The sequence below is a fragment of the Apodemus sylvaticus genome, chromosome 23 (genome assembly GCF_947179515.1).
Source record: "Apodemus sylvaticus chromosome 23, mApoSyl1.1, whole genome shotgun sequence".
Classification (NCBI taxonomy): Eukaryota; Metazoa; Chordata; class Mammalia; order Rodentia; family Muridae; genus Apodemus; species Apodemus sylvaticus.
This window is the reverse complement of record NC_067494.1, coordinates 55,979,562-56,006,917: the sequence shown is the minus strand read 5'-3', so window position 1 is coordinate 56,006,917 and position 27,356 is coordinate 55,979,562. Positions and strand designations below refer to the sequence as shown.

Sequence of the window (27,356 nt, the reverse complement as noted above, 5' to 3'; positions counted from 1 at the left end):
CAACTCTTAAGATTATTTTCCAGAAGGATGTCTGCGTATCCTCCACTGGAATGATGATGAAACATGTAATATGAAGACATACAAACAAGGAAGGCAATTACAAAATAATCCTACTTTGTGGACTCATATTAGACTTATAATTTGTGAGATTATTTCAATCTGATGCCAGCATTATCAAGTAAAATTGTACATTGTACTAGCATTAAGTCCCCTTAATTCAAGTCTGAGTCACAGTGTCTTCTACGAGTTACCATGGGCAGGATGCATGTTGAGGGCAGGAGATTGTAGTGAGTGCAGTGATAAGGAGTCCTTTGAAGAGAATTAAATACAGTAAAGGCAGTTTTAATTCTTGCTTTCTCTTTCACTTGAATTCTTTCTGTGGTTGTGCTCATTCACTTGCCCTCCCAGGTTTTGGCTACCACATTTTCTCAGTCTTCCAGGACTATCTTATTTGCTCCAGGCCTGCTCTGCATACAATAATCTAATTATTCTGTAAGGTAGCCCACAATGCATGCTAGAACTTTGAGCAACAATACAGACATCTAAGACAGTCCTGTGCATATGAAGTACTGAAAAGAATACAAATTAGAGGACTATATTAATGATTCTCTAATTATTATTTCCAGTTAGAATCTCCAGCATATTCTGGGAGAATTTTCAGTTTTCATATCTTGAGGTTTTCATACAACTAAACAATGTCAACACGGCCCAGCGGTTAAAAGCACTGACTGCTCTTCCAGAGGTCCTGAGTTTGATTCCCAGCAACCAGATGGTGGCTCGCAACCACCTGTAATGGGATCTGACGCCCTCTTCCTGTGTTTCTGAAGAGAGCTACGGGCTGAAGATGAGCTACAGTGTACTCATATACATAAAATAAGAAATAAATCTTTTTAAAAATGTCAATTGCAACGATAGTTATGGAGCTTTAAGATCTCAGTAGAAATAGTATATGCTATACTGCATATCTTAATGCATGTTGGAACCAAAATCAAGGGGCATGGTACCTCTAATAATGGAAAATGAAAAGAAAAAACTCAATACTATCAAAATGTTCTCTTTTTCTTAACATAATTTCTTCCTGATTCTTTGTGATTCTTTTCCTATCAGGCACCCAGTGTCCCTCATTTGCCCAGCCCTTCCATATCTGCTTTCTACCCTTGTAAGCAACTCCTCAAAAGAAATAAAACATAACATTTAAAATAAAATAAAATAATCTGGCCATGCCCCAGGGCAACAGCCTGCTCTTGTATATACTGCAGATTTCTCTCACACCTGGTTCAGCTGTCACGGCACCAGTGCTGTACAAGTACTGTACCAGTCCATGTGCAAGTCCACTCTGCCATCACCTAGTCAGCATAGTGGCTCTGGAAGCTGTTCCAGACCCACACACCTTTGCACAGACAGCTTTCCATGAAAATGTTTGCTGCAACGAGTCACTGCTCTGGTTTTAGGTCTCTGGCTTCTGCTACACCGGCAACACTGGACCCTCACCAAGGCTCCTCTTGGATAACCGGCTGTTGCCAGGAGTCATGGAAATCCTGCAGCTTTGATTCAGCAAGACTGGCTCCTTCATGTACTCCAGCAGTTCATAGATGGGGCACATGTAGTGGCTGATGAGAGGCAGGGCCAGCTCAGGCAGCCCCTCAGTCATCGACATGCCCTCAGGCAGCAGCTCAGATCCCAGACATCCATCCCCATGGCCTTTGGTGATAACATGGGCCACAGATAACGACATACACCCATGGTACCAGGAGGGCCACTGACCCAGACATGGCCCTCGGCAGTGGCAGTCTGGCCCAGTATCACCATGGCCTCGTGTGGCAGTGCAGGCCTCTCACATCAGGCTGTTCCTCACTGTGCTTGAATCTTCAGTTCCAGTTCTTCTCCTGAGAGCACACAGATCACGATACTTCTCTTTGTGTCCAGTCTCTCCATCACATACTTACTTGTTCATAGTATCTGGCTATCTTCTGCTAGTGTTGGCAAGTGAACCTTTTAGAAAATTTCTTTCTCATTAACAAACTTTGCCTAGTCTTCTGTTTTTTTCCATGACAGCTTAATAGAGTTTATAGCCTATAGTATCAGTATTTACAAAGGATAAGTTAAGAATTGTACAACAAAAATATTCTCACCCACAGAGACCAGGTTGTTGTAATTCTCCACCATCACATCAATGTACAACGCCCTCTGAGCAGAGTCCAGGCATCCCCATTCCTCTGGAGAGAAGTCTACAGCCACATCCCGGAATGTCAACAGACCCTGAAACAAAAAATTATAGTTCGACTATGTGCTACAGGGTAGAATGCTTTCCTGGATATAAGGAGACAGGATGTAGATGAGGGAAGAGCATTATGATAAAAAACATCATCAAAAAATTTTAAAAAATAATCAAAACGATGATTTCCAATACAGTCATATTCTGTAATGAATGATCAAACTATAGGGAAACAGGATGACACAATAGTCTTGCAAGCATATCCATGAAACAAGACATACTTAAGATCTGACATGGTTATCTACCTGTTATGGGTGCCATATTCTGTAGATTGCTGTCTGTAAGGTGAGAAATATAAGGCTATAGCCTGTGACTGGGCAATGGAAAAAGATGGCGGGGCTAAAGGTTTTACAGAGAAGGAGACAGGGAAGGAGACAGAGGAAGAGCGGAGCAAGATGAAGGAAGACCAACCAGATCCACACATGGCCTGAAATAGCCACGGGTAGCCATGGATGTCACAGAAGAGCAAGAAAATAACACAGTGCACATTTGTCCAGTCTAGGTAGGCAGCTTGTATCAATATCAATTCAGTTTTGAGTTCATTGAGTGGGCATTTTGAGGGTTGAGAATTTACTGTTATAAATCTGACTGACAAATTACAAGACTCTGGAGTCTTAATTGTAAGGGGCTAGGAGTTTGGAGCCAGCGGCCACCAGGCCCTGGATGGCCTAGGAAGAAGCAAGCAGCCCAGCAGCCATGAACCAGGGGAACGGAGCGGACAGTGACATGGGGATACAAACATGAAGACACAGCACCACTATCATGGTACTAAACACCAAAGAGAAAAACGGGTAGAATCCAGTCTCAGTCTACACTCAAGAACCTCTGTTTCATGGCACAATTAGGCCACCATGAATGCAATGACCACCCATTATGAAAAAGGCCATAAAAGTAATTGCTTTTCTTGTCGAATTCTATCACAGGTTTGGGGGTTTGGTGGTGATTCAGTTCATACAGATAAATTTAAGAATTCATCAGAAGCAGAAAATTTAAGGTTTGCAATTCATCAAACTGTAATATTTTCAGAATAAGGGCTGGAGAGATGGCTCAGTGGTTAAGAGCACTGACTGCTCTTCCAAAGGTCCTGAGTTCAAATCCCAGCAACCACATGGTAGCTCACAACCATCTGTAATGAGATCGGATACCCTCTTCAGGAGTGTCTGAAGACAGCTACAGTGTACTTACATATAATAGATAGATAGATAGATAGATAGATAGATAGATAGATAGATAGATAGATAGATAGATAAAACATTTTCAGAATGAAAGTGGACATGACCACTGACCTGGAACATGTTTAGTGGAGAATCAGCCATTTCTTCCTGTTTCTCTTCTTTGATTTTCTCTTTGAATAACAATGTATAGCCAGATGGAGGTTCTTGAATATCAAAGGGTCAAAGAGGAAAAGTAAAATTAATAGTGAATGCTGTTAAAGAACAGTTTCACGCCACATGAAAAGACCCATGCAATAGAATACTACCTCATCTCTGGTCAATGATCCCCACAACCAGGAGAGGATGGAAAGACATTTAAAACTTGGAGAGAAAAATCACCATTAACCATATTGTTGCATTCAGCAAAATACTCTCTCAAAACTGATGGCGACATACGTTCATTTGAAGACAGTCATGAATTAACACAATTCATTTTACTAAAACAGAGTAACACATAATAAATTAGAGGCAAAACATACACACGACAGTTAGAGAAATTATCTATGAGAACACCGGAAGTGATTCATTTCATGTGAAAGAGAGATAAATACAGGAAAACTGGGGAGGAATCATCTATGCTCAAGACAGCAAACCACTCTCTCACAGTAAAAAAAGAAGAATACTATGAATAATCCAATCAGCAACAATATAAAAAACAAAATCATAGGGAATGAATAAAAATGCTATGACCAAAAAAACGGCCATTCTCGAAATCTATATAGAGAAGCTGCAATTAAATAAAAAAAAATATTCAAGTTAAACAAAAGTATCATGTGGCCTGACTATTCTACTCCTTGGAATATGCTCAAAGGACTCTATATCCTACTCCACATACATGTGCTCACCCATGTCCACTGCTGCTATATTCATAATAGCTACAAAGTAGAAACAACATAAATGTCCTCCAACTAACAAATAAAAATGTGTATATGAAGTATAAAATATTATTGAGCTGTAAAGAAAAATGAAATGATGAGATTTTCAGGTAAATTGATCCACTTAGAAAAGATCACACTGCGTGGAGTAACCCAATCCCAGAAAGGCGGACATTGCGTGCGCTCTCTCCTAAGAAGGTCCTAGATCCAGATCTTCAGATGTGAGTTCACGACCTGGAGTAACTGCAGCACACAGCGGGGTGTACAGGTGTAATAGAAAACAGAGAACAAGATGAAATCTCAGGGTTGTTTTGATTTGCATTTCCCTAATGACTAATGAAGTTGAGCATTTTTTAAGATGCTTCTCCGCCATCCGAAGTTCTTCAGGTGAGAATTCTTTGTTTAACTCTGTACCCCATTTTTTAATAGGGTTGTTTGGTTTTCTGGAGTCTAACTTCTTGAGTTCTTTATATATATTGGATATTAGCCCTCTATCTGATGTAGGATTGGTGAAGATCTTTTCCCAATTTGTTGGTTGCCGATTTGTCCTCTTGATGGTGTCCTTTGCCTTACAGAAACTTTGTAATTTTATGAGGTCCCATTTGTCAATTCTTGCTCTTAGAGCATACGCTATTGGTGTTCTGTTCAGAAACTTTCTCTCTGTACCGATGTCCTCAAGGGTCTTCCCCAATTTCTTTTCTATTAGCTTCAGAGTGTCTGGCTTTATGTGGAGGTCCTTGATCCATTTGGATTTGAGCTTAGTACAAGGAGACAAGGATGGATCAATTCGCATTCTTCTGCATGCTGACCTCCAGTTGAACCAGCACCATTTGTTGAAAAGGCTATCTTTTTTCCATTGGATGTTTTCAGCCTCTTTGTCGAGGATCAAGTGGCCATAGGTGACAGCAGGTGTTGGAGAGGGTGTGGAGAAAGAGGAACACTCCTCCACTGCTGGTGGGATTGCAAATTGGTACAACCACTCTGGAAATCAGTCTGGCGGTTCCTCCGAAAACTGGGCACCTTACTTCCAGAAGATCCTGCTATACCACTCCTGGGCATATACCCAGAAGACTCCCCACCATGTAATAAGGATACATGTTCTACTATGTTCATAGCAGCCCTATTTGTAATTGCCAGATGCTGGAAAGAACCCAGGTATCCCTCAACAGAAGAGTGGATGCAAAAAATGTGGTATATCTACACAATGGAGTACTATTCAGCCATTAGAAACAATGAATTCATGAAATTCTTAGGCAAATGGATGGAGCTAGAGAATATCATACTAAGTGAGGTAACCCAGACTCAAAAGGTGAATCATGGTATGCACTCACTAATAAGTGGATATTAACCTAGAAAGCTGGAATACCCAAAACATAATCCACACATCAAATGAGGTACAAGAAGAAAGGAGGAGTGACCCCTGGTTCTGGAAAGACTCAGTGAAACAGTATTCGGCAAAACCAGAACGGGGAAGTGGGAAGGGGTGGGTGGGAGGACAGGGGAAGAGAAGGGGGCTTGCGGGACTTTCGGGGAGTGGGGGGGCTAGAAGAGGGGAAATCATTTGAAATGTAAATAAATTATATCGAACAATAAAAAAAAATGTTAAAAAAAAAAAAAAAAAAAAAAAAAAAGAAAACAGAGAACAAGTCATCTTAAAGGGGAAATGTAGGAAAGGGGTTTTATTATAGAGAAGAAACAAATATAAACACATAAGGAGGAGAAAATAATAGTAAAGATGTTTAAATAGTCATACGGAATCATACTACTATCCATCTACCATAAGACACCTACAATTTAAGTATGTGGATGCATACATATTTGGAGTTTAAATGAAAACTTCCCATCGGGCTGATAATACTCTCTACAAGGGCCATATATTTTCTAACAAAGCACTCAGAAGTGCCAGGAGCCTGCTGGGCCTGGAATGGATTGGAGTGAGAAACAGCTTCAGACATAGGTGTAGCTTAAAGACTGATGGTCTCAGAGGTAGTTTTTTAGACTGATGGTCTCCAGATGTAGTTTTTTAGACTGATGGTCTCAGAGGTAGTTTTTAGACTGATGGTCTCAGAGGTAGTTTTTAGACTGATGGTCTCAGAGGTAGTTTTTAGACTGATGGTCTCAGAGGTAGTTTTTAGACTGATGGTCTCAGAGGTAGTTTTTAGACTGATGAGCTCAGGCTTTCTAGCTCTCTACACTGAAGGCTTGCTGATAACTTCTGAAAAATAGCCGAAAAACTTTCTTGCTCATTCTGAGGGTTAAAAACCACTGCATGGCTTGGGCGATTAACACCTGTAGCCTAAAAGCAGGGGATTAAGTAGAGGATTAATTGCTAGGGTTTTTTTCTCTTTTGCCCAAAGGGAGGGAGGTTTGGGTAAATAAACTTTTATTGAACCAGGAGAAGAGAAATCATGCTACCAAAAGGAAAAACTTTCACACAAACAAATATACATAAACTCAGATAAATTCATATACAAATGCATACACCAACATGCAAACCAGCTGGGACCAGCTACATCTTTTAACTACATCCTTACACACCCAGATCCACACTTACATATGCATATGGAGCAAAAGACAAAGCACCAGTGCAGAAAGAACTTACTCATTCTGAATGAAAAATAAGCTCCAAATCTTATTGCATAGAGAAAGAAAAGGCTTTTACCCTTTTATTACTACATGACTTAAGTCCAAGTCTATAAGAAGAAAGCTTTGTCCTCTTTAGTAAGACTAAGCCTGCCTTGCTAACAAGAAAAGACCTGTTCTGTCTCCTGGTTAGGAGAAGCCTGCTTGTTCTTTCTGCTTTCTCTACAGCGTCTTCTTTTTTCCTCCTTTCCTCTGCATTCTTTATGTTGTTCTCGTGATTTTTTAACTTGCCTTATAATTTCTAAGTTGTTCTACTCTGCATTCTCCTAATCTCATTCTCTCCTTCTGCTCTGATGTAACAATGCCCTGAAATGCAATGTAATCCATTCCTAGTCTTAATACTTATTCTAGGAGAATAGATAACACGGTTTTTCCAAGCATCCCATTTTACAAAAGTTCACTAGAACTTCAATCGTAAATTCAAATCATAAGTTGAATAAGAAGTTTATAACAGAGATGTTTACATGATTATCCATTAAGAGGAATCATATGGCTAAACATACATTATCTGTCACTAGCTCTACAGGTGTTTGGAGAGTTAAAGACTATAAGTTAGCATTGAAATTTTGTATAGATAAGCCCAGTCAACATTTTATCTTACGTCCTTGCACCTACAATAAGTTAGTTCCCTTTTTATGACCTTTGGTTACTTGTTTTACGACCTCTTGGAACAAGCTCTAATTTGTAAAGGCCTGCTTTCTTAGAAGCAATTAACTGGTGACACTTGAAGACTGGCAGAATTCTTATTGCAGTTTTGCCATCAGAAAGGACTTAATAGCAGTCCTATTATGAAAGAGTTTAATAATTACTAATATAATTTTAGGAATTCTTATAGACTCATAAGAATTAAGGAATTATCTATTTGTCTACATAGAATCAGTAAAGACAGGACATCTTTATTGTTCTGAAGAAATCTAGACAAAAGGGTGAGCTAATACCTAGTGATTGTTATAGATTTTAATAATAATGAGAAAAGCATATTAATAGCAGTAATCTTTCCTCAAATATAATCTCCTTGGCCTTGCCTAATTTCCTAAACAGAACTCCAATGGCTCATGCTCTAAGATCAAGAATTAATAAATGGGACCTCATGAAACTGGAAAGCTTCTGTAAGTAAGGCAAAGGACAAATCAGCAACCTACAAATTGGGGAAAAAAAAACTTCACTAATACCACATCTGATAGAGGGCTAATATCCAAAATATGTAAAGAACTTGAGAAGTTAACCACCAAAAACCAAACAACCAAAACAAAAAATGGGGTATAGAACTAAATAGAGAATTCACAACAGAGGAATCTCGAATGGCTGAGAAGTACTTAAAGAAATGTACAAAGTCCTTAGTGGTCAGGGAAACGCAAATCAAAATGACACTGAGATTCCACATTACACCAATCAGAATGGCTAAGATCAAAAACACAGGTGTCAGCACATGTTGGTGAGGATGTGGAGAAAGAGGAACACTCCTCCATTGCTGGTGGGATTGCAAACTGCTACAGCCACTCTGGAAATCAATCTAGAGATTCCTCAGAAAACTGGAAATAGATCTACCTGAAGATCCAGCTATACCAGTCTTGGGCATGTATCCAAAAGATGCCCTACCATGCCACAGGGGCACATGTTCCCTATGTTCATAGTGGCCTTGTTTATGATAGCCAGAAGCTGGAAACAACCCAGATGTCCCACAACAGAAGAATGGACACAGAAAATATGGTTCATTTACACAATGGAATACTACTCAACTATTCAGAACAAGGACATCCTGAGTTTTTTAGGCAAATGAATGGAACTAGAAAATATTATCGTGAGTGAGGTAACTTAGACCCAAAAAGACAGGCATAGTATGTACTGTCTACTAACATGTAGATATTACCAAAAAAAAAAAAAAAAAAAAAAAAGGACAGAATACCCAGGATATAAACACAACTCAAAAATAACTCGAAAAGAACTCAAAAATAGAACACAAAACTCACAGAACTCAAAAAGGTTAAGGTTAACAAGCCAAAGGGCCCAACTGAGGATGCCTCATTCCCACAATCAACCATAGGGTGGGGAAGGGAGGGACTCAGGTAGGAAAGGGGACAAAGAGGGGAAGAGGGGAACATGAGCAGGTATTGGGTGGGGGTAAACAGCACCGAAGCCCTGAGGGGCAGCAGAAATAAAGGAAACAGGCAACCTTGGGAGGTAGGAGGGGGGACCCTCCAGAATGTATCAGAGACCTGGTTGGTGAGAGACTCTCAGGACTCAAAGGGAGGGACCTTAGATAACATGCCCTACAGTGGGGAGAGGGAACTTGTACAGCCCACCTCCAGCAGAGGGATGGCAGACAAAAACAGAAGACTACATAAAACATGTGAAAACTGGCACAGTGCCCATGTTCTTTTCAAACCTGGGAGGACAATCTAGAAGACACCCAATTCCTATTAACATCCTATTTGCATATTTTAATGAAAGTATCAAGATACAGTAAAGAGCCAGAAACTACTAAGAGGTGATCTTACAGTGTGTTATAATCACAGCAATGGAAACCATTTGGAATTGTCATGACAACAGACAATAGCAGATATTCCTAGGAAGACAGGATAGGCAGTTTACCTGTCTGCAAGTATAGTTCCTGATCTTATCAAAAGTCTGTTGGCATTATTTTCAGGAAGACAGAAATTAACACTAAAAGATAGAGAATATCCTAGAATATGATTTTTCAGAAAACAATAAACATACCTAAAATTATTAATTATTATCATTTTATAATACATTAAAAACAATAAATGAATTAACAGTGGTACGTAGACCTGATCAGTGTAAGGACGTCATCACTTACACTCATAGTCAAGTAAAATTTTATTGCCTTCTAGGATCAATTTTCTGTAGAAAATCTTCTCATCTCTACAATAGGATAATCCTGAGGAGATCTTTTGTCAGTGGAAGTCTCCAGAACTATTTCTAGTGAAACAGCATGTGGCAAAACTGATTTCATGTCCCACTTCCACAGCCACTTGAATCCCTTGTCATCCCGTCACCAACCCTCCATCCTACCCACCAACCCTCCATCCTACCCACCAACCCTCCATCCTACCCACCAACCTCCATCCTACCCACCAACCCTCCATTCTACCCACCAACCCTCCATCCTACCCACCAACCCTCCATCCTACCCACCAACCCTCCATCCTACCCACCAACCCTCCATCCTACCCACCAACCCTCCATCCTACCCACCAACCCTCCATCCTACCCACCAACCCTCCATCCTACCCACCAACCCTCCATCCTACCCACCAACCCTCCATCCTACCCACCAACTCTCCATCCTACCCACCAACCCTCCAACCTACCCACCAACCCTCCATCCTACCCACCAACCCTCCATTCTACCCACCAACCCTCCATCCTACCCACCAACCCTCCATCCTACCCACCAACCCTCCATCCTACCCACCAACCCTCCATCCTACCCACCAACCCTCCATCCTACCCACCAACCCTCCATCCTACCCACCAACCCTCCATCCTACCCACCAACCCTCCATCCTACCCACCAACCCTCCATCCTACCCACCAACCCTCCATCCTACCCACCAACCCTCCATCCTACCCACCAACCCTCCAACCTACCCACCAACCCTCCATCCTACCCACCAACCTCCATCCTACCCACCAACCTCCATCCTACCCACCAACCCTCCATCCTACCCACCAACCCTCCATCCTACCCACCAACCTCCATCCTACCCACCAACCCTCCATCCTACCCACCAACCCTCCATCCTACCCACCAACCCTCCATCCTACCCACCAACCCTCCATCCTACCTGGATCCTTAGCTCCGGCCTCCTCCCTCTCCATCTTCCAGGTCTTTGTTGTGCTCCACAGGTGAGTAGGTCTGGGTGATCAGTGAGGCCTGCACATGAGAAAGAGTTTAATCAGAAAGCACCTGTTCTAACAAAGTACTGTTCTCAGTCGATAAAGAAACACGGATTGAAGATTCTACAGTTACCCTGCACATGTCGGGCAGTGTCAGAATACTGAAAACATTTAAAAACATTTTCAGCTAGCAAAACTTGAACCACACTTCCATTCACAGATCAGTCATCTCTCAGATGAAGAAATGGAACTGAATGATTGGAACAGGAATACCACACACTAGTGATGTTCTGAGTTTATCATGGACTAAAACTGACGGAAGTCTTTTACTCACAAAGGAACTCGCACAGAGAAGAGAAGACATTTCCTGAAATCTGTCTTTGTTCCCCCTAAGGATTTTGCCTTACTCTGTAGAATGTGAGACTCATCCACACAAATCTCACATACCTGAAGTCTAATTTGCCAAGAACCCCAAGGAGGAGCAAGCGAGACAGCAAGCAAACTATTTTCTCACCCACTGAAGCCAATGTGTCCCAAATCTTCAACACCCAGTCTGTATGGAGACCTCTGAGCAGGGACCAGGCATTGCCGTCCTCCTGGGAGAAGTCCACAGTCACACCACTGATTGACAACAGACCACAAATGAAAAGATAACAGTTTGAACATTCCTGCTGGTGCACAACTTTAATGGTACACTGAGGAGATTGAGGTGGGTGGGAATCTATGAATTCCAGTCCAGTCTGGTCTATGTGGTGACTTCTACTTAACTGTTTGGTTATGTGTCCATGGGCAGAATGCTTTTTTTTGAACCAAGAAAACAAGAGGATTGCAGAGATTTTTCTGATATAGATGAATTATCATAATTATTCACAAGATGCTTTCTAATATTATCCTATATTATATTACCTTTTAATTCTCTCTCTCTCTCTCTCTCTCTCTCTCTCTCTCTCTCTCTCTCTCTCTCTCTCTCTCTCTCTGTCTCTCTCTTTCTTTTTGTTGCAAAACAAGGTTTCTCTGTGTAGCCCTGGCTGTCTTTAAACTCACTCTGTAGACGAGGCTGGCAAAGAACTCCAAAATCTACCTGCCTCTGCCTCTGCCTCAGCCTCAGCCTCAGGAGTGCTAAGATTAAAGGTGCGTGCCACCACTACAAGCTGGTTTATAATGCCCTGTCTGTGAAAACACTGTGACCTGATTCCCTCAAAGAGCATACTGTGATTTCCAAGCTCTAATTTACAACATTAAGAACTCAGCAGAGAGGCTGGAGAGATGTCTCAGTGGTTAAGAGCACTGACTACTCTTCCAAAGGTCCTGAGTTCAAATCCCAGCAACCACATGGTGGCTCACGACCATCTGTAATGGGATCTGATGCCTTCTGGAGTGTCTGAAAACAGCTACAGTGTACTCATATACATAAAAATAAATAAATAAATAAATAAATAAATAAATAAATAAATAAATAAATAAATCTTAAAAAAAAAAAAACTCAGCAGAGGGGCTGGAGAGATGGCTCAGCAGTTAAGAGCACTGACTGCTCTCCCAGATGTCCTGAGTTCAATTCCCAGCAACTACATGGTGACTTATAACCATCTGTAATGGGATCTGATGCCTTCTTCTGGTGTGTCTGAAGACTGCAACAGTGAACTCACATATATAGAATAAATAAATCTTTTTTTTTTAAAAGAACTCAGCAGAATGTTGGGGTCCAAGAGTCACCCCACAAACCAATCCTGATCTCTGTCAGGCAGGAATGGTTGATTGAAGGTATACCCTAAGACTCATAAATCAGGTCAGCAGCTCAGACTTCAGGGGCTGAGCTACTACACTGAATATCTTTTCCTGTTAGCTTATAAAGGAAAAAAACAAACAAAACAAAACAAAACCAAACCCCCCAGAAAGTACAATGAGCTCACATGCAGGTACAGGGAGGGCTGCCCTGTGGTCAGCTCTGACTCAAGCCATTTTAGAATAACAGTTCATGTTGACCTATAATTTGATGGGTCCTACGTAAAGCTTTGTGGAATTTCTTAAGATTAACAAACCTCAAACACAACATAACAGGATATGTGATCAGCATAACCTTGCTCTGAGTCAAGTTACTGTTCTGTGTCAGTGACTGGCAGGCATGTTACAGCAACAATGTGAAATAGCTGGCAGGCATGGACAAAATGGCTACCGCTGTTCTGAGGTGAGGGGCATCTCAACAGGAAGACATTATTATTTCCTGATTCTAATCTGGCTTTCCTTCGTTGGTTGCTGCCTTCCTTCCTTTCTTCTTTCCTTCCTTCATTATTTCTCCCCCCTCACTTTTTATGTAGTTATTTTTATTGTTTTGTCTTTTGAGACAGGGTCTCACCACGTAGCTCTGGCTGTCCTGGAACTCACTGTGTAGTTCAGACTGGCCTATACTCAACTGAGATCCACCTGCCTTTGCCTCCTGGATGCTGAGAGAAAACATAGGTGTCACCAAGCCTGGAGGCACTCTTCACAATGCAGTATTTACATCACAAATTACATACGTTTCAGATGGAAAATTAATGGTGGATAGAAAGTTTACTTTTAAAAGTTAATTTTTACATCCATACCACTGAAACTCACAACAAATAGTACACTCAGATTAATTAAGTTTGCAGGAGTTCCTTCTGTGACTAAAAGCTCATGGGGAATTCACCACATGCCACTTTCTTGAATAGGGAAGTGGTAAAACACGCAAGTTAGTATGGATGGTTGTAAATTCCAAGAGCTCTGTCTTTTCCACCATAGCAAAGAGAACTGCGTTTGCAAATATCAACAGATAAATTCAAATATTCTACTAGATTACTCTTACAAGAATATCTGGCAGCCAGAAGATCAATAAAAAGAAATAGTATCATTTCAGTTAATATTACTGAAAATTTATCGATGAGGGTAAGACATCCACAGCACAATTTTGAGAACAGAGGAGAAATTGATCCCGCTCTGCTCCCCTCCCCCTCCCTCCCGTTCCCCAGCCTCGCAGCTGACCTGGGAGGTTTCGGCGCCCCCCTTCCTCTCCACCCCCACCTTCCACACCCCCACACCCCTCGGCTGCTGTTCCCGCCAGCTGCTGAGCTGCTGACTCTCCCAGGATGCTCCCAAGGCACCTGCGGTATAGGTAAGTTTTCGGGTCCCGCGAGCCCCGCCGTTTCCTCCGCACTCAGATCTCCACCACGCGATTCCACACAGAGCAGCCGCCCCACCCTCAACCCCCACCCCAGCAGTCTGGGAGGGGGCTCTTGACACTCCTGGCTTTGACTTTTTAGTCCCACTTCCCAAGCTAACACACCTTGCTTCCTAGCTTCCCCGGCCTCAGTCCTCTAACCCCACCCACTCTACACCCTTCCTCTACATCCAGCCAATGCCACATCCTTCCATCCGCTATTTCTGGGTGAGCGGCCCCGCCCCGAGGAGACCGGTCCCTCCCACTCTGTCTTTGACTTCTTTCCACACAGCTCCTGCCCTCAAGTTGCCCTAGAAAAGCTCTGCATAGTCTCCCCACACGCTTGCTGCCAGCCTAGACCAGAACTGTATCTGGTAGGACCCTGCGCCCCGATATCTGACCCCCATAGTGAATACTGAATCCTTTTGATGCGAAATAGGCAGCCTAAGATCTCCATTTCACTATCAGCCTCTCCACCACGTACTGCATATCAAACAACAGGCTAAATTCGGATACCAGAGTCCCATTCCCAAAACACACACATGAGAAGCCAAAACCAAATACAGCAATTTTGATTTGGAGAGAGACCTTTCAGGAACATGGATTTGCGGGAGGGGTGCGGTTGTTTCAAGAACTCAGTAGTCATTGTTGGGGTTCAGCAGTAACCCTACAAACCACACAAACCCTGATCTCAGTCAAACAAGGACAGTTTATTGAACACATACCCTAAGACTGATCAGAATTTGGGGGGTCGAGCTGCAACTGCAAACACTTCTCAGGACCGGTTTAAGAAGGGAAAAAATCACAATGAGCTCATGTGTAGGTGCAGGAAGTGCTGCTGCCCTGCGGTCTGCTCTGACCCAAACTATTTTGGCTAGCTAGACAAAACAGTTCTAAATGACCTTTATTCTGATTGGTTCTAAGTGGAGCATACCGTTTTCAAATTGCAACTTCAGAACACACAGAACATAACAGGGTATGTGGTCAGCACGACCCTGCTCTGAGTCAAATTATTTTTTCTGTGTCAAATAGGCATATTACAGAAACAACGTGAAATAGCTGGCAGGCATGGAACAAAATGGCTACAGCTGTGTTACAGGGGCAGCCCTCCACAGTCAGCCCACTGCTAAGAGCCCAGGGCTGAATTCATACCGCATTGGACTACTTTCACCACTAGATGGCGGTCTTGTCATTTTAGTAACTCAGAAACAAGTTTGTCTTCATGACTCCAAAAGTGCTTTGAGATAAAACTTAGAACTCTTTTTTTTTTTAATGCAGTGCTGAATGCAAAGAATATTGCATGTCCCAGATACATAAAATAAGTAAGGTGGTGCCATCCCTAAAAAGTCAGTGTCACAATCCAACGTCTAGCTCTGGGAACACAGAGGAAGGTCAGGAAAGAGATGGTCAGGAAGAGAAGGGACAGAGGGAGAAGGGCTAAGAACTCCAAGTCTAGAGTTTTCTAGACTCCATACAACTGTAATCAGTGACCAGCAGCAACTGTCTTTACCTGCACTGGCCTCACAGAAGACCTCAGTCAGTCTAGGAAAGGGAACGGCTCACTTTACCTCTCAGATGCTGACTGTGGAGAGATTCCAGGAGAAGAATCGCTGCCTTTAGTTGTTGTCCTCTGCTGAGCACATCAGGTTCCAGCACTGAGCTCCAAGTCCACAGACTCACAATGGCTCTGGTGATCACAAGCAACATGGATACATATGGACACAGCAGTGTGACTGTTGGTACTGTAAGTCTTAGCCAGAGCAATTAGACAACAAAGGGGGGTCAAACGGCGTAGCTGCCAGCAGCTACTGCACACTGGGTCCCTGGAAGAGAAGCTGGGATGGATGGAGGGCAGCGAGAAGAAGGAAAGCCAAGACAACCCAATTGCTGATTGAGGCCCCAAGTTTAATGGAGGTCTGACAATTTAAGAGCTTGGGCAAGCCCCTAACCCCAGACTCCGGGGTGAGTTCCAGGGGAAGTGGTCTGGCTGTTCCTTCGGTGATGGCTCCACCCCTCGGGCAGCTGGGCAGGTCACCTGCTTAATTCAGGAATTCGTAGACCTGAAGGAACAATGAACTTCACCTTCACTCTGAGCACTGCACCCTAGGTAGAGCAGGATCCTGAATAGCACAGGAATCCCTGATCAACAAAGTCTGGGAAAGGAAGTTCACCTTGATCAATGTGGAGTTCCTACCAAGTGGCATGACACCCCAATATGGCTGTGTACAAAAGGGATACAAATTGGAATGGAAGAAGTCAAAATATCACTATTTGCAGAAGATATGATATATACTTAAGTGACCCCAAAAATTCCACCAGAGAATTCCTACAGCTGATAAACAACTTCAGCAAAGTGGGTGGATATAAAATCAACTCAAACAAATCAGTGGACTTCCTCTATTCAAAAGATAAACAGGCTGAGAAAGAAATTAGGAAAACAATTCCCTTCACAATAGTCACAAGTAATATAAAATACCTTGGTGTACTGGCTGGTTTTGTGTGTCAACTTGACACAGGCTGGAGTTATCACAGAGAAAGGAGTTTCAGTTGGGGAAGTGTCTTCATGAGATCCAGCTTTGGGGCATTTTCTCAATTAGTGATCAAGAGGGGAGAGTCCCTTGTGGGTGGTACCATCTCTGGGCTGTATTCTTGGGCTCTATAAGGGAGCAGCCTGAGCAAGCCAGGGGAAGCAAACCAGTAAGGAACATCCCTCCATGGCCTCTGCATCAGCTCCTGCTTTGTGACCTGCTTGAGTTCCAGTCCTGACTTCCTTTAGTGATGAACTGAAACGTGGAAGTGTAAGCTCAATAAACCCTTTCCTCCCCAACTTACTTCTTGGTCATGATGTTTTTGCAGGAATAGAAACCCTGACTAAGACACTTGGTGTGACTCTAACTAAGCAGGTGAAAAATCTGTACAACAAGACCTTCAAGTCTCTTAAGAAAGAAATTGAAGAAGATCTCAGAAGATGGAAAGATCCCTCATGGTCATGGATTGGCAGGATTAATATAGTAAAATGTTCATTTTGCTGAAAGAAATCTACAGATTCAATGCAATCCCCATCAAAATTCCAACTCAATTCTTCATAGATTTAGAAAGAGCAATTTCCAAATTCATCTGGAATAACAAAAAACTCAGGATAGCAAAAACTATTCTCAACAATAAAAACAGGTGAAATGGTGAGACAGGTGAAATCACCATCCCTGACCTCAAGCTGTACTATAGAGCAATTGTGATAAAAACTTCATGGTATTGGCACAGTGATGAGCAGGTAGATCAATGAAATAGAATTGGAGACCCAAAAATGAACCCACACATATATAGTCACTTGATCTTTGACAAAGGAGCTAAAACCATCCAGTGGAAAAGGGCAGCATTTTAAACAATTGGTGCTGGTTCAGTTGGTGGTTACCATGTAGAAGAATGCAAATTGATCGATTCTTATCTCCTTGTACAAAGTTCAAGTCCAAGTGAATCAAGGACCCCACATAAAACCAGATATACTAAAACCAATAGAAAAAAAAGTGGGGAAGAACCTTAATCACATGGGCACAGGGAGAAATTTCCTGAATAGAAAGAACACCAATAGCTTATGCTGTAAGATCAAGAATTGACAAATGGGACCTCATAAAATTGCAAAGTTTCTGTAAGGCAAAGTACACTGTCAATAGGACAAAACAGAAACCAATAGATTGGGAAAAGATCTTTACCAACCCTACATCCTACAAAGGGCTAATATCCAATATATACAAAGAACTCAAGAACTTAGTTCCAGAGAAACAAATAGCCCTATTAAAAAATATGGTACAGATCTAAACAAAAAGTTCTCAACTGAGGAATACCAGATGGCTGAGAAGCACCTAAAGAAATGTTCAACATCCTTAGTCATCAGGGAAAAATGCAAATCACCCTGAGATTTCACTTCACACCAGTCAGAATGGCTAAAATCAAAAATTCAGGTGACAGCAGATTCTGGCAGGGAAGTGGAGAAAGGGGAACACTCCTCCACTGCTGGTGGGATTGCAAGCTAGTACAACTACTCTGGAAATCGGGTTTTGTGGTTCCTCAGAATATTGGACATAGTACTACCTGAGGACCCAGCCAAACCACTCCTGAGCATATAGCCAGAAGATGCTCCAACATGTAATAAGGACACATGCTCCATTATGTTCATAGCAGTCTTATTTATAACAGCCAGAAGCTAGAAATAGCCCAGATGCCCCTCAACAGAGGAATGGATACAGAAAATGTAGTACATTTACACAATGGAGTACTACCCAGCTATTAAAAACAACAAATTCATGAAATTCTTAGCCAAATGGAAGGAACTAGAAAATATCACCTCTTGTGAGGTAACCCAATCACCAAAGAACACACATGGTATGTACTCACTGATAAGTGGATATTAGCCCAGAAGCTCAGACTACCCAAGATATAATTCACAGAGCACATGAAGCTCAAGAAGAAGGAAAACCAAAGTGTGGATACTTTGGTCCATTTTAGAAGGGAAGACAGAATATCCATGGGAGGAGACACCAAGACAAAATGTGGAGCAGAGACTGAAAAAAAGACCATCCAGAGACTTCCCCACCTGGGGATCCATCCCATACACAGTCATCAAAGCCAGACACTATTGTGGATGCCAAGAAGTGCTTGCTGACAGGAGCCTGATATAGCTGTCTCCTGAGAGGCTCTGCCAGTGCCTGACAAATACAGAGGTGACTGCTCTCAGCCAACCATTGGACTGAGCACAGGATTCACAATGGAGGAGGTAAAGGACCCAAGGAGCTGAAGGAGTTTGCAGCCCCATAAGAGGAACAACAATATGAACCAACCAGTACCCCAGAGCTCCCAGGGACTACACGACAACCAAAGAGAACACATGGAGTTCTCTTTGCCATGACTCCAGCTTCATATGTAGCAGAGAATGGCCTTATTGGTCATCAATGGGAGGAGAGACCCTAGGTCCTGTGAAGGCTTGATGCCCTTCAAATCAAGGATAGGGAATGCCAGGTCAGGGAAGTGGGAGTGGGTGAGCACGGGGAGAGGGGATAGCATAGGAGTCTTCAGAGGGGAAATGGGGAAAGGGAATAACCTTTGAAATGTAAATAAAAAGAATATCGAATAAAAAATTTACAAAAATAAAAAGTCCATTAGAAGAGAGATACAGAAAGAGAGGATAGATAGTAGAATGCACGTGATATGAAACTGGACAGTGGGACTGTGGGAGCAGAATGGTTCACGTATGTAGTGGAGTGTTTGTGAGAATGGGCTGCTAAAAGGTCAACCCAAACGAGATGTCCATGAGGAAGCTACATGGAACTCTAAGTATTCTGCAAGCAAAGTGAAAAACTATGAGAGGGTAGTAGAACATGGGATATGAAAGCACGCAGCATTCAATAACGTGTGTTAAAGTGTGCAACTAGGGACGGGGCAGGAAGAAAGGAGGAGGAGTGACTGCAGTAATCACATGGACGTATGAAGAAGTTTGAAAAATCAAGTGTGGGACTCCAGAGTTTATGTACCCAAGGACTTCTCTGTATTCAGTTGTGTAGTCTTTAGGTCTAATTAATTTCAGTGTTCGGTTTTGTTTGTTTCCAACATGCTTTATAATTAAGTTAGAAATTACTAGGAACAGAAAATTAAAGGATTGTAATGTCCGAAAATAGAACATTTCTAGGAAAAAAAAAAGAGAACATGATCACTGACCTGGAACATGCTAACTGAAGAATCAGCCATTTTCTCTGTTTCTCTTCTTTTTCAGGAACAATGAATAGTTGACTTGCTGCCCTTTCATATTAAAGGGTCAAAAAAAAAAGGAATAATTAATACTGAAAGCTGTTGAAGAACAGTGTTAAAACACAAAAAAGATCCAAGCAGCAAAATACTACCAGCTGTGCTGTCAATGATCCCATGGGACCATATTTGAAACTTGGAGAGAAAGATCACTGTCAATGATATTGTTACACCAAGAAATATAATCTCTTTAAATTGATGAAGACATAAGTCCTTTTGAACCTAATCACACATTAAGACAGTTCACATTACTAAAGCAGCACAGTACATAATAAATTAGAGGCAAAATGTACACAGGAGAACCAGAGGAATTATCTGTGACAATATATGAACTAATAAACTTCATGTGACAAACAGATAAATACTTTTGAGGAGAACTGAAAAGTAATCATCTCTGGGGAAGACAAGAAAACACTAATACTTACAGAGAAGGAAGAAGAGTACCAATAATCCAACTAGAAACAACAAGAAAAGCAAAAGGATTGGGGAAAAAACATGAACAAAAAAATCTAGCCACTCTGGGTATCAGTTTGGAGAATCCTCAATCAAATCCTCAAGTTAAATAAATCTAGCACATGACACAGCTGTTGTACTCCTTAGTGTATGCTCAAAGGACTCAGCATCCTACTCCAGAGATGTGTGCTAACACATGTTCATTACGGGCTATATTCATAATAGCCCATAATGGGAACAACTTAAATGTCCTGCGACTGACAGATAAGGAAAATGGGGTACATGTATACTATGGAATATTACTTATTGAGCTGTAAAGAAAATGGAAATGAGTTTTACAAGTGAGTGGATGGACACAGAAGTGATCACACTGAGTGGAGTAGCCAAGGCCCAGAATGACAGGGATCCGTGTGCTCTCTCATAGGAAGGTCCTAGCTCCAAAGTTTCAGATGTGACTTCACAACCTGGAGTAACTGCAGTAACCAGAAAAGTAAAAACAGACCATAGTGGGATATTGGGGAATCATAGAGAGAAAATTAATAACAACTGTTCTGTAGGAGGACATGGAAAAACAGGAGATGAGATTTAATTCTGGATATAAACACAGAAGGATAATAAAATAACAGTAAAGATGTTTGAAACAGTCATAAGGAATACTACTATTATCCGTCCACCAAAAAGGCCTATCATACATATATGTTTGAGCATATATATATTTGAAGTATAAATGAAAACTTTGTATCAGGGCTAATAAAATTTACCACAGCAGCACAGATTTGCTAACAGAACCACCACAGACACGAGAAGCCTGCTTTGACGTTGTTGGTTACAGGTGTCCAAGAGACTCCCAATACATTCTAGGCCATTGCTATTGTCTATTGCCTTAGAGACCTCGAGATGAATTTGATCTTAAAGCATCCTCTCTGGGGACTAGCTTTCATGGCATTAGAAGGCAACATGCAAACTTCCAAAGGAGGGAGAGTATTACAGAAAGTGACTATCAGTCAAAGTGCAGAGTTGTGATCATCAATCTGAATGATGTATGAGCAACACAACTCACGCACTAGAGAGCCCTGAGAAAGTGGGCGCAGTCTATGGATACTGTTAAAGCCAGGGGAACAGGGTTCTGCTGTGACATTGTGTCTCCTGGAAATGTCAGAGAGGCTATATGCATGAAATCTTACAAACATGGCTGCCAAAACAGGAACTGAACAAGGACAACAGTAAATCACATGCTGATGTGGAAGGGAGAAAGCTCACTAGGCCTCAACCCTACACAAACATTAAGGAATTCTGGGAGCTGGACAAACAGACCTCCTTAAGAACAAAAGTACATGGGACCTCATGAAACTGCAAAGCATTTGTAAGGCAAAGGACACCGTCATTAGGACAAAACGGCAACCAACAGATTGGGAAACAATCTTTACCAATTCTACATCTGATAGAGGGCTAATATACAATGCATACAAGAAGAACTCAAGAAGTTAGACTCCAGAAAATCAAACATCCCTATTAAAAATGGGGCACAGAGCTAAACAATTCTTAACTGAGGAATACCAAATGGCTGAGAAGCACCTAAAGAAATGTTCAACATCCTTAGCCATCAGGGAAATGCAAATCAAAACAACCCTGAGATTCTACCTCACACCAGTCAGAATCGATAAGATCAAAAAGTCAGGGGACAGCAGACTCTGGTGAGGATGTGGACAAAGAGAAACACTCCTCCACTGCTCGTGGGATTGCAAGCTGGTACGACTCTGGAAATCTGTCTGGTGCTTCCTCAGAAAACTGGATATAGTATTACCTGAGGACCAGCTATACCACTCCTGGGGAAATAGCCAAAAGACTCTCCAACATATAACATGGACACATGCTCCACTACATTCATAGCAGCCTTATTTATAATAGCCAGAAGATGGCCTTCAAAAGAGGAATGGATACAGAAAATGTGGTACATTTACACAATGGAATACTACTTAGCTATTAAAAACAACGAATTCATGAAATTCTTAGGCAAATGAATGGAACTAGAAAATATCATTCTGAGTGAGGTAACCCAATCACAAAAGAACACACATGGTATGCACTCACCGATAGGTGGATATTAGCCCAAAAGTTCTGAATACCCAAGATACAATTTACAGACCACATGAAACTCAAGAAGAAGGAAGACCAAAGTGTGGATACTTTGGTCCTTCTTTGAAAAGGAAACAAAATACTCATGGAAGCAAATAAGGAGACAAAGTGTGGAGCAGAGTCTGAAGGAGAAGCCATCCAGAAACTGCCCCACCTGGGGATCCATACCATATACAGTCACCAAACCCAGACACTACTGTGGATGCCAAGAAGTGCTTGCTAACAGGAGCCTAATATAGCTGTCTCCTGAGAGGCTCTTCCAGAGACTGACAAATACAGAGGTATTGGACTGAGCACAGGATCCCCAATGGAGCCCCCAATGGAGGAGTTAGGGAAAGGACTGAAGAAGCTGAAGGGGTTTGTAATCCCATAGAAAGAACAATAATATCGACCAAGCAGAAACCCCCAGAGCTCCCAGGGACTAAACCACCAACCTAGGAGTACACATGGAGGGACCCATGGTTCCAGCAGCATATGTAGCAGAGAATGGCCTTGTTGGGCATCAATGGCAGATGAGACCCTTGGTCCTGTGAATGCCCCAGTGTAGGAGAATTCGAGGACAGGGAGGCAGGGAGTGGGTATGTGGGGGAACACCTTCTGAGAAGCAGGGGGAGGGGGATGGGATAAGGGGTTTCTGGAGGGAGGTAATTGGGAAAGGGGACATTTGAAATGTAAATAAAGAAAAATATCCAATAAAAAAAGATAAAAAATAAAAAAAGAAGAGTACACCATATGGTTTATATAATAGCAAATGTTCATCCCTGAAAATATACAGACTGAGTAGGCTGTAATTTTATGTTTAGGAATCCATACAAACATACAACAGTAATAAAAGAAAAACTTATTAAGAAATAGCAAATGCCCATGTAAAGTCAAGGGTTTTGATGACCTAAATAAAAACAAAAACTAGAATAAAAAAACTGGATGAGAATGGTTTTATATCATTTTCTATCATTGTTATTCATATAAATAAAACTTAAGAGAGATGATTCAATGATTCTGAGCAACTGTTATTATTTTAGAGAGATTTCAACAAAAAATGGAACAGAAAATAAAAATTAGTAAAGGGAGAGAAGAAAAAAACGAACAAACAAACCAACAAAAAATTTAAAATCCATGTTGAACTAACCAAGCATATGAAAGGTATGTACAATGAAAATATTCTATGTAAACTTTTAAAATCCAGGGAAATGGTAAAATTAAAAGCATGAAGAGATAGCTTAGCCAGCAGATATATTTACTATATATGTTTATAGTCTCTCTCTCTCTCTCTCTATATATATATATATATATAGATAGATAGATAGATAGATATATACTGAGATTCCAGTTCTATCCTGTGTCCACACTCAGATTCCCAGATTCCTACACATTAACAAATGAATTTCTTTCCATTAGTATTCACTTACTAAACATGTAAATAGACTACACTATTTAAAAAGAAAAATGACAGCAGATATTAAGACATTTTCTACAAAAGATTTCATATCTAAAGATAAAAAAATACTGAGAAAGGATTTTTTTTAAATGCCATAAATATGGAGCGCCGTAAGGATGGCTAGTGACCATAATTATGTAAAAGAAAAGTCAAAAGTATTAAGATAACAAAATAAAGAGTATTAGTAAATGGTAAATAGTCAGATAAAAATCTTTAATCAAGATGGGTGCATGTCACAAAACCCAGAATTCATCTATCTGCGGCAGACAGAAAACAGAAAAATACATAAAACCTAAAAACCGGTGCATTGCCTCGTGTGCTTTTTAGACACGACCAATATCTAAAAGTTCTAGAGGGATGCCTGGTCACTAAATCTATACTCCGGTGTAACGGGGGCCTTAGTGTGGATGGACGGAAATTCCAAGAGCTTGGCTCGGTTCGCCTCCATAAAGACAGCTGGTATCCTCTTAAGAGTATTCTAAGAAGAATATTTTGGTAATCAGACGATTTTTAAAAAGGATTATATGAGCTAAAATGTATCCACAAGGGACGACACCCACAGCAGAAGTTCAGAGCCAGCTTCCTGAAGAACAGTAGAGAAAGCGACCACGCCCTGCCCGGTCCTGCAGCCAGGCTGCGGTTCCGGCTGCGCGGCGGACTGCGGACTCTCCCAGGATGCCGCGCGGCACCCGCGGCTGCTGGGAACTTTAGTTTCCCGCGAATCCACCGTGTCCTCCGACCCCAGGTCCGCACCACGCGACTACCCACGGTGCAGGCCCCCCGCGAGCTCGGGGAAAACTGTCGAAGCGACTTCCGGCTCTGGGTAAAACTTCTCTAACCTCAGTAATTTAGTGTTCCAGTTTCCACCCACGTCTTTCTTCTAATTCCTCACACACTACACAGTCCCGCTACACCTCCCCGGTAGTCGAGTATCCTCACGATGTGCTTCCGGATCTCCAAATCTACTTCCGGGTGAGCATCCGCGCCCCAACAGAGACCGACCCCTCCCAGTTTGTCTCAGGCAGCCTTCCACACCGCTCCAGCTGTCAGGCTGTTCCCGGCTCTGCACAGCCTCCACACACTCTTGCTGTGAGCCCAGAGCACAACTGGTAGGACGCTGCACCCCGATATCCGAGCCCCACCCTGGGTTCTAAACTGTTTGGATAAAAGACAGTCCTCCTCCCCCCAAAACAAACAAACAAACAAAAAGCTGGAGCAGGACCTGTCCCTGAATTAGTTGAGTGCCTGTGGACGCCTTCCCCTAACACAGCCGCCTTGTCTGGTCTTACAGAGGATGTGCTTAGTCCTGCAGAGACTTATGTGCTGGGAGTGGGAAGGGGACATGAATACAGGTGTGGTGGGACTGATACTGGGATGTAAAGTGAGTTATAAAAAAGACAAACAGCCTAACACCTCCACTGGACTACCAACCTCTGGCCTACATATTCCATACCAAACAGTAATAGACTAAATTCAGAAGTGGGAGTCCCATCTCCAACACACAAACATTAAAAAGCCAAAACAAGCCAGGTAGTCGCAGCCTTTAATCCTAGCACTTGGGAGTTCAAGGCCAGCCTGGTCTACAGAGTGAGTTCCAGGACAGCCAGGGCTACACAGAGAAACCCTGTCTCGAAAAAGCAAAAATAAAAATAAAAAAAAAATCAAAACAAAATTCTGAAATTTTGACTTGTGGGAGAGCTATTTAAAGAACCTGGTTTTGAAAAGAAATCAGTGTCTCAAGAAGTCAGTGGTCAGGCGGTTGCTAACAGCCTAGGGGTGAATTCATCCCGCGCTGCGCTGCTTTCCCCACTAGATGGCGTTGTCATTTGAGTCTTCTGTGACTCATACAAAGGTACTTTATGAGAAAACAGAAAATGCTCCTTTTTCCTTCTTTTATTAAAATGGAGTAGTGAATGCAGACTCTTGGCTGTCCCAGATGCAGAAAATAAGTGGGGTGTGTGTCCCAGGCCTAATAAAGTCAGCTACTCCATCCCATCTCTAGCTCTGGAAACAACAAGGAAGAAGAGGTGGTTAGGAAATAAGGGAAAGGGTAAGGGCTAAGACATGCCACACCCTAGACTCCATACTACTACTGTAATACAAGTACTGTAATAAGTAAGCAAGAGAAACTCTACTTACCTGCACTGGCCTCACATAAGACCACAATCTGTCTAGGAAAGGGAACGGCTCACCTACGTCTCAGATGCTGGCTGTGGATAGATGTATAGATTCTAGAAGAATCGCTGCCTTTAGTTGGTATCCTGGGCTGAGCACATCAGGCTCCAAACCCACAGACTCACAAATGGCTCTGGTTCTTCTCAGTGAATCACAAGCAGTATGAACAGATACGAACACACTAGCGTTGGAGTTGTGGACCAGGCTAGGTGAGAGTGGGCAGTATTAGATGTGCCCATACATACGCACACACACATTCTGTGTGTATATACATGAGTGTAAAACAGCAAATAATAGAAAGGGGGACTCATTAATTCATTTATTTCATGTAGACAGGGTTTTTCTGTGTAATCCTGTGTTTAAAGGTATGTGCTACCATGCCCAGCTCAAATTTCTATGAAATGACCACATGAGTGTGTGGGTGTGTGTTGTTGTTGTTTTGGTTATACCAGTATCTGGTGGAGTTTTGTTTGTTTGATAACTAACTGGTATGCTTGTCCATGAGGTAGACATTCTACTATACCATTATTTGGTTTAATGTCAAGGAATAGTTAGAGTAAGGAAGTCCTGTTTGTGTGTGTGTGTGTGTGTGTGTGTGTGTGTTTCAACAAGTATTAAATGTTACATAGCTTTGTTAGTTCTTCTTTGCAGTTCTGATAGAATCCTGTCACTCTAATTGTGGGGTTAATTTCAGGGTTGCATTTTATAATTGCATAAGTCACATTGCTACTTATATTGTTTATATTATTTATTTCATGTTGTTTACATTTGGTGTATTATAATGCACCTGGAACCTCATCTATTTCAAGTTGGTAATTTTGTGTGATAGAAGTAATGTGAGTAGAAATAAGATCTACGTGTTAACTCATTTCTATCAAGTGAGTTGTGCCTTTACCTTGGGGAACTGTCAACACATTAAAAGCTGGGCAGAGGTGGTGCAAGCCTTTAATCCCAAGGACCCAGGAGACAGGCAGTTAGATGTCTGTGAGTTCCTGGTAAGCCAAGGTTACACCCTGTCTTTACAAACAAACATAGCAACAAAGTAATCAGAGAAAGTTATGCTTCATTGGGCAAGGTCATGTAAGCCTTCACACCTAGAACTCACGAGGCAGAAAGTCTCGAGAAGTGGAAAGTGGAAGTCTGTGTTCAAGGCCAGCCTAGTCTACATACAGAAAATCTAGGCCAGCTAGTAATACAGCAGACCCTATCTCAAAATAAAGCAAACTCCTCTCTTAGAATTGGCTTGTATGATACCAGAATAAGCATGTGGGGCTCCAAAGGAAGAATCTCACAGTCCTACCCAGCTATAATGCCT

General features: G+C 41.9%; 1 protein-coding gene across 3 annotated transcripts in view; it reads right to left on the bottom strand.

Annotated features, from left to right (window-relative positions):
* The window catches only part of LOC127674116 (zinc finger protein 54-like), a 34,546-nt gene extending 9,710 nt beyond the window's left edge, over positions 1-24,836 (bottom strand). For 2 of the 3 annotated variants that reach the window (XM_052169983.1, XM_052169984.1), the window contains exons 1-7: positions 24,706-24,832; positions 19,753-19,833; positions 15,612-15,730; positions 11,383-11,464; positions 10,817-10,905; positions 3,562-3,653; positions 2,133-2,259 (exon numbers count right to left, since the gene is read on the bottom strand). In XM_052169983.1, the coding sequence (XP_052025943.1) occupies positions 2,133-2,259; positions 3,562-3,653; positions 10,817-10,850 (253 nt within the window). In that variant the 5' untranslated portion in view covers positions 10,851-10,905; positions 11,383-11,464; positions 15,612-15,730; positions 19,753-19,833; positions 24,706-24,832. Of the gene's footprint in view, positions 1-2,132; positions 2,260-3,561; positions 3,654-10,816; positions 10,906-11,382; positions 11,465-15,611; positions 15,731-19,752; positions 19,834-24,705 lie in introns of all 3 variants that reach the window. The other variant, XM_052169982.1, reaches the window with a different exon arrangement.
* Positions 24,837-27,356: the final 2,520 nt, after the last annotated feature.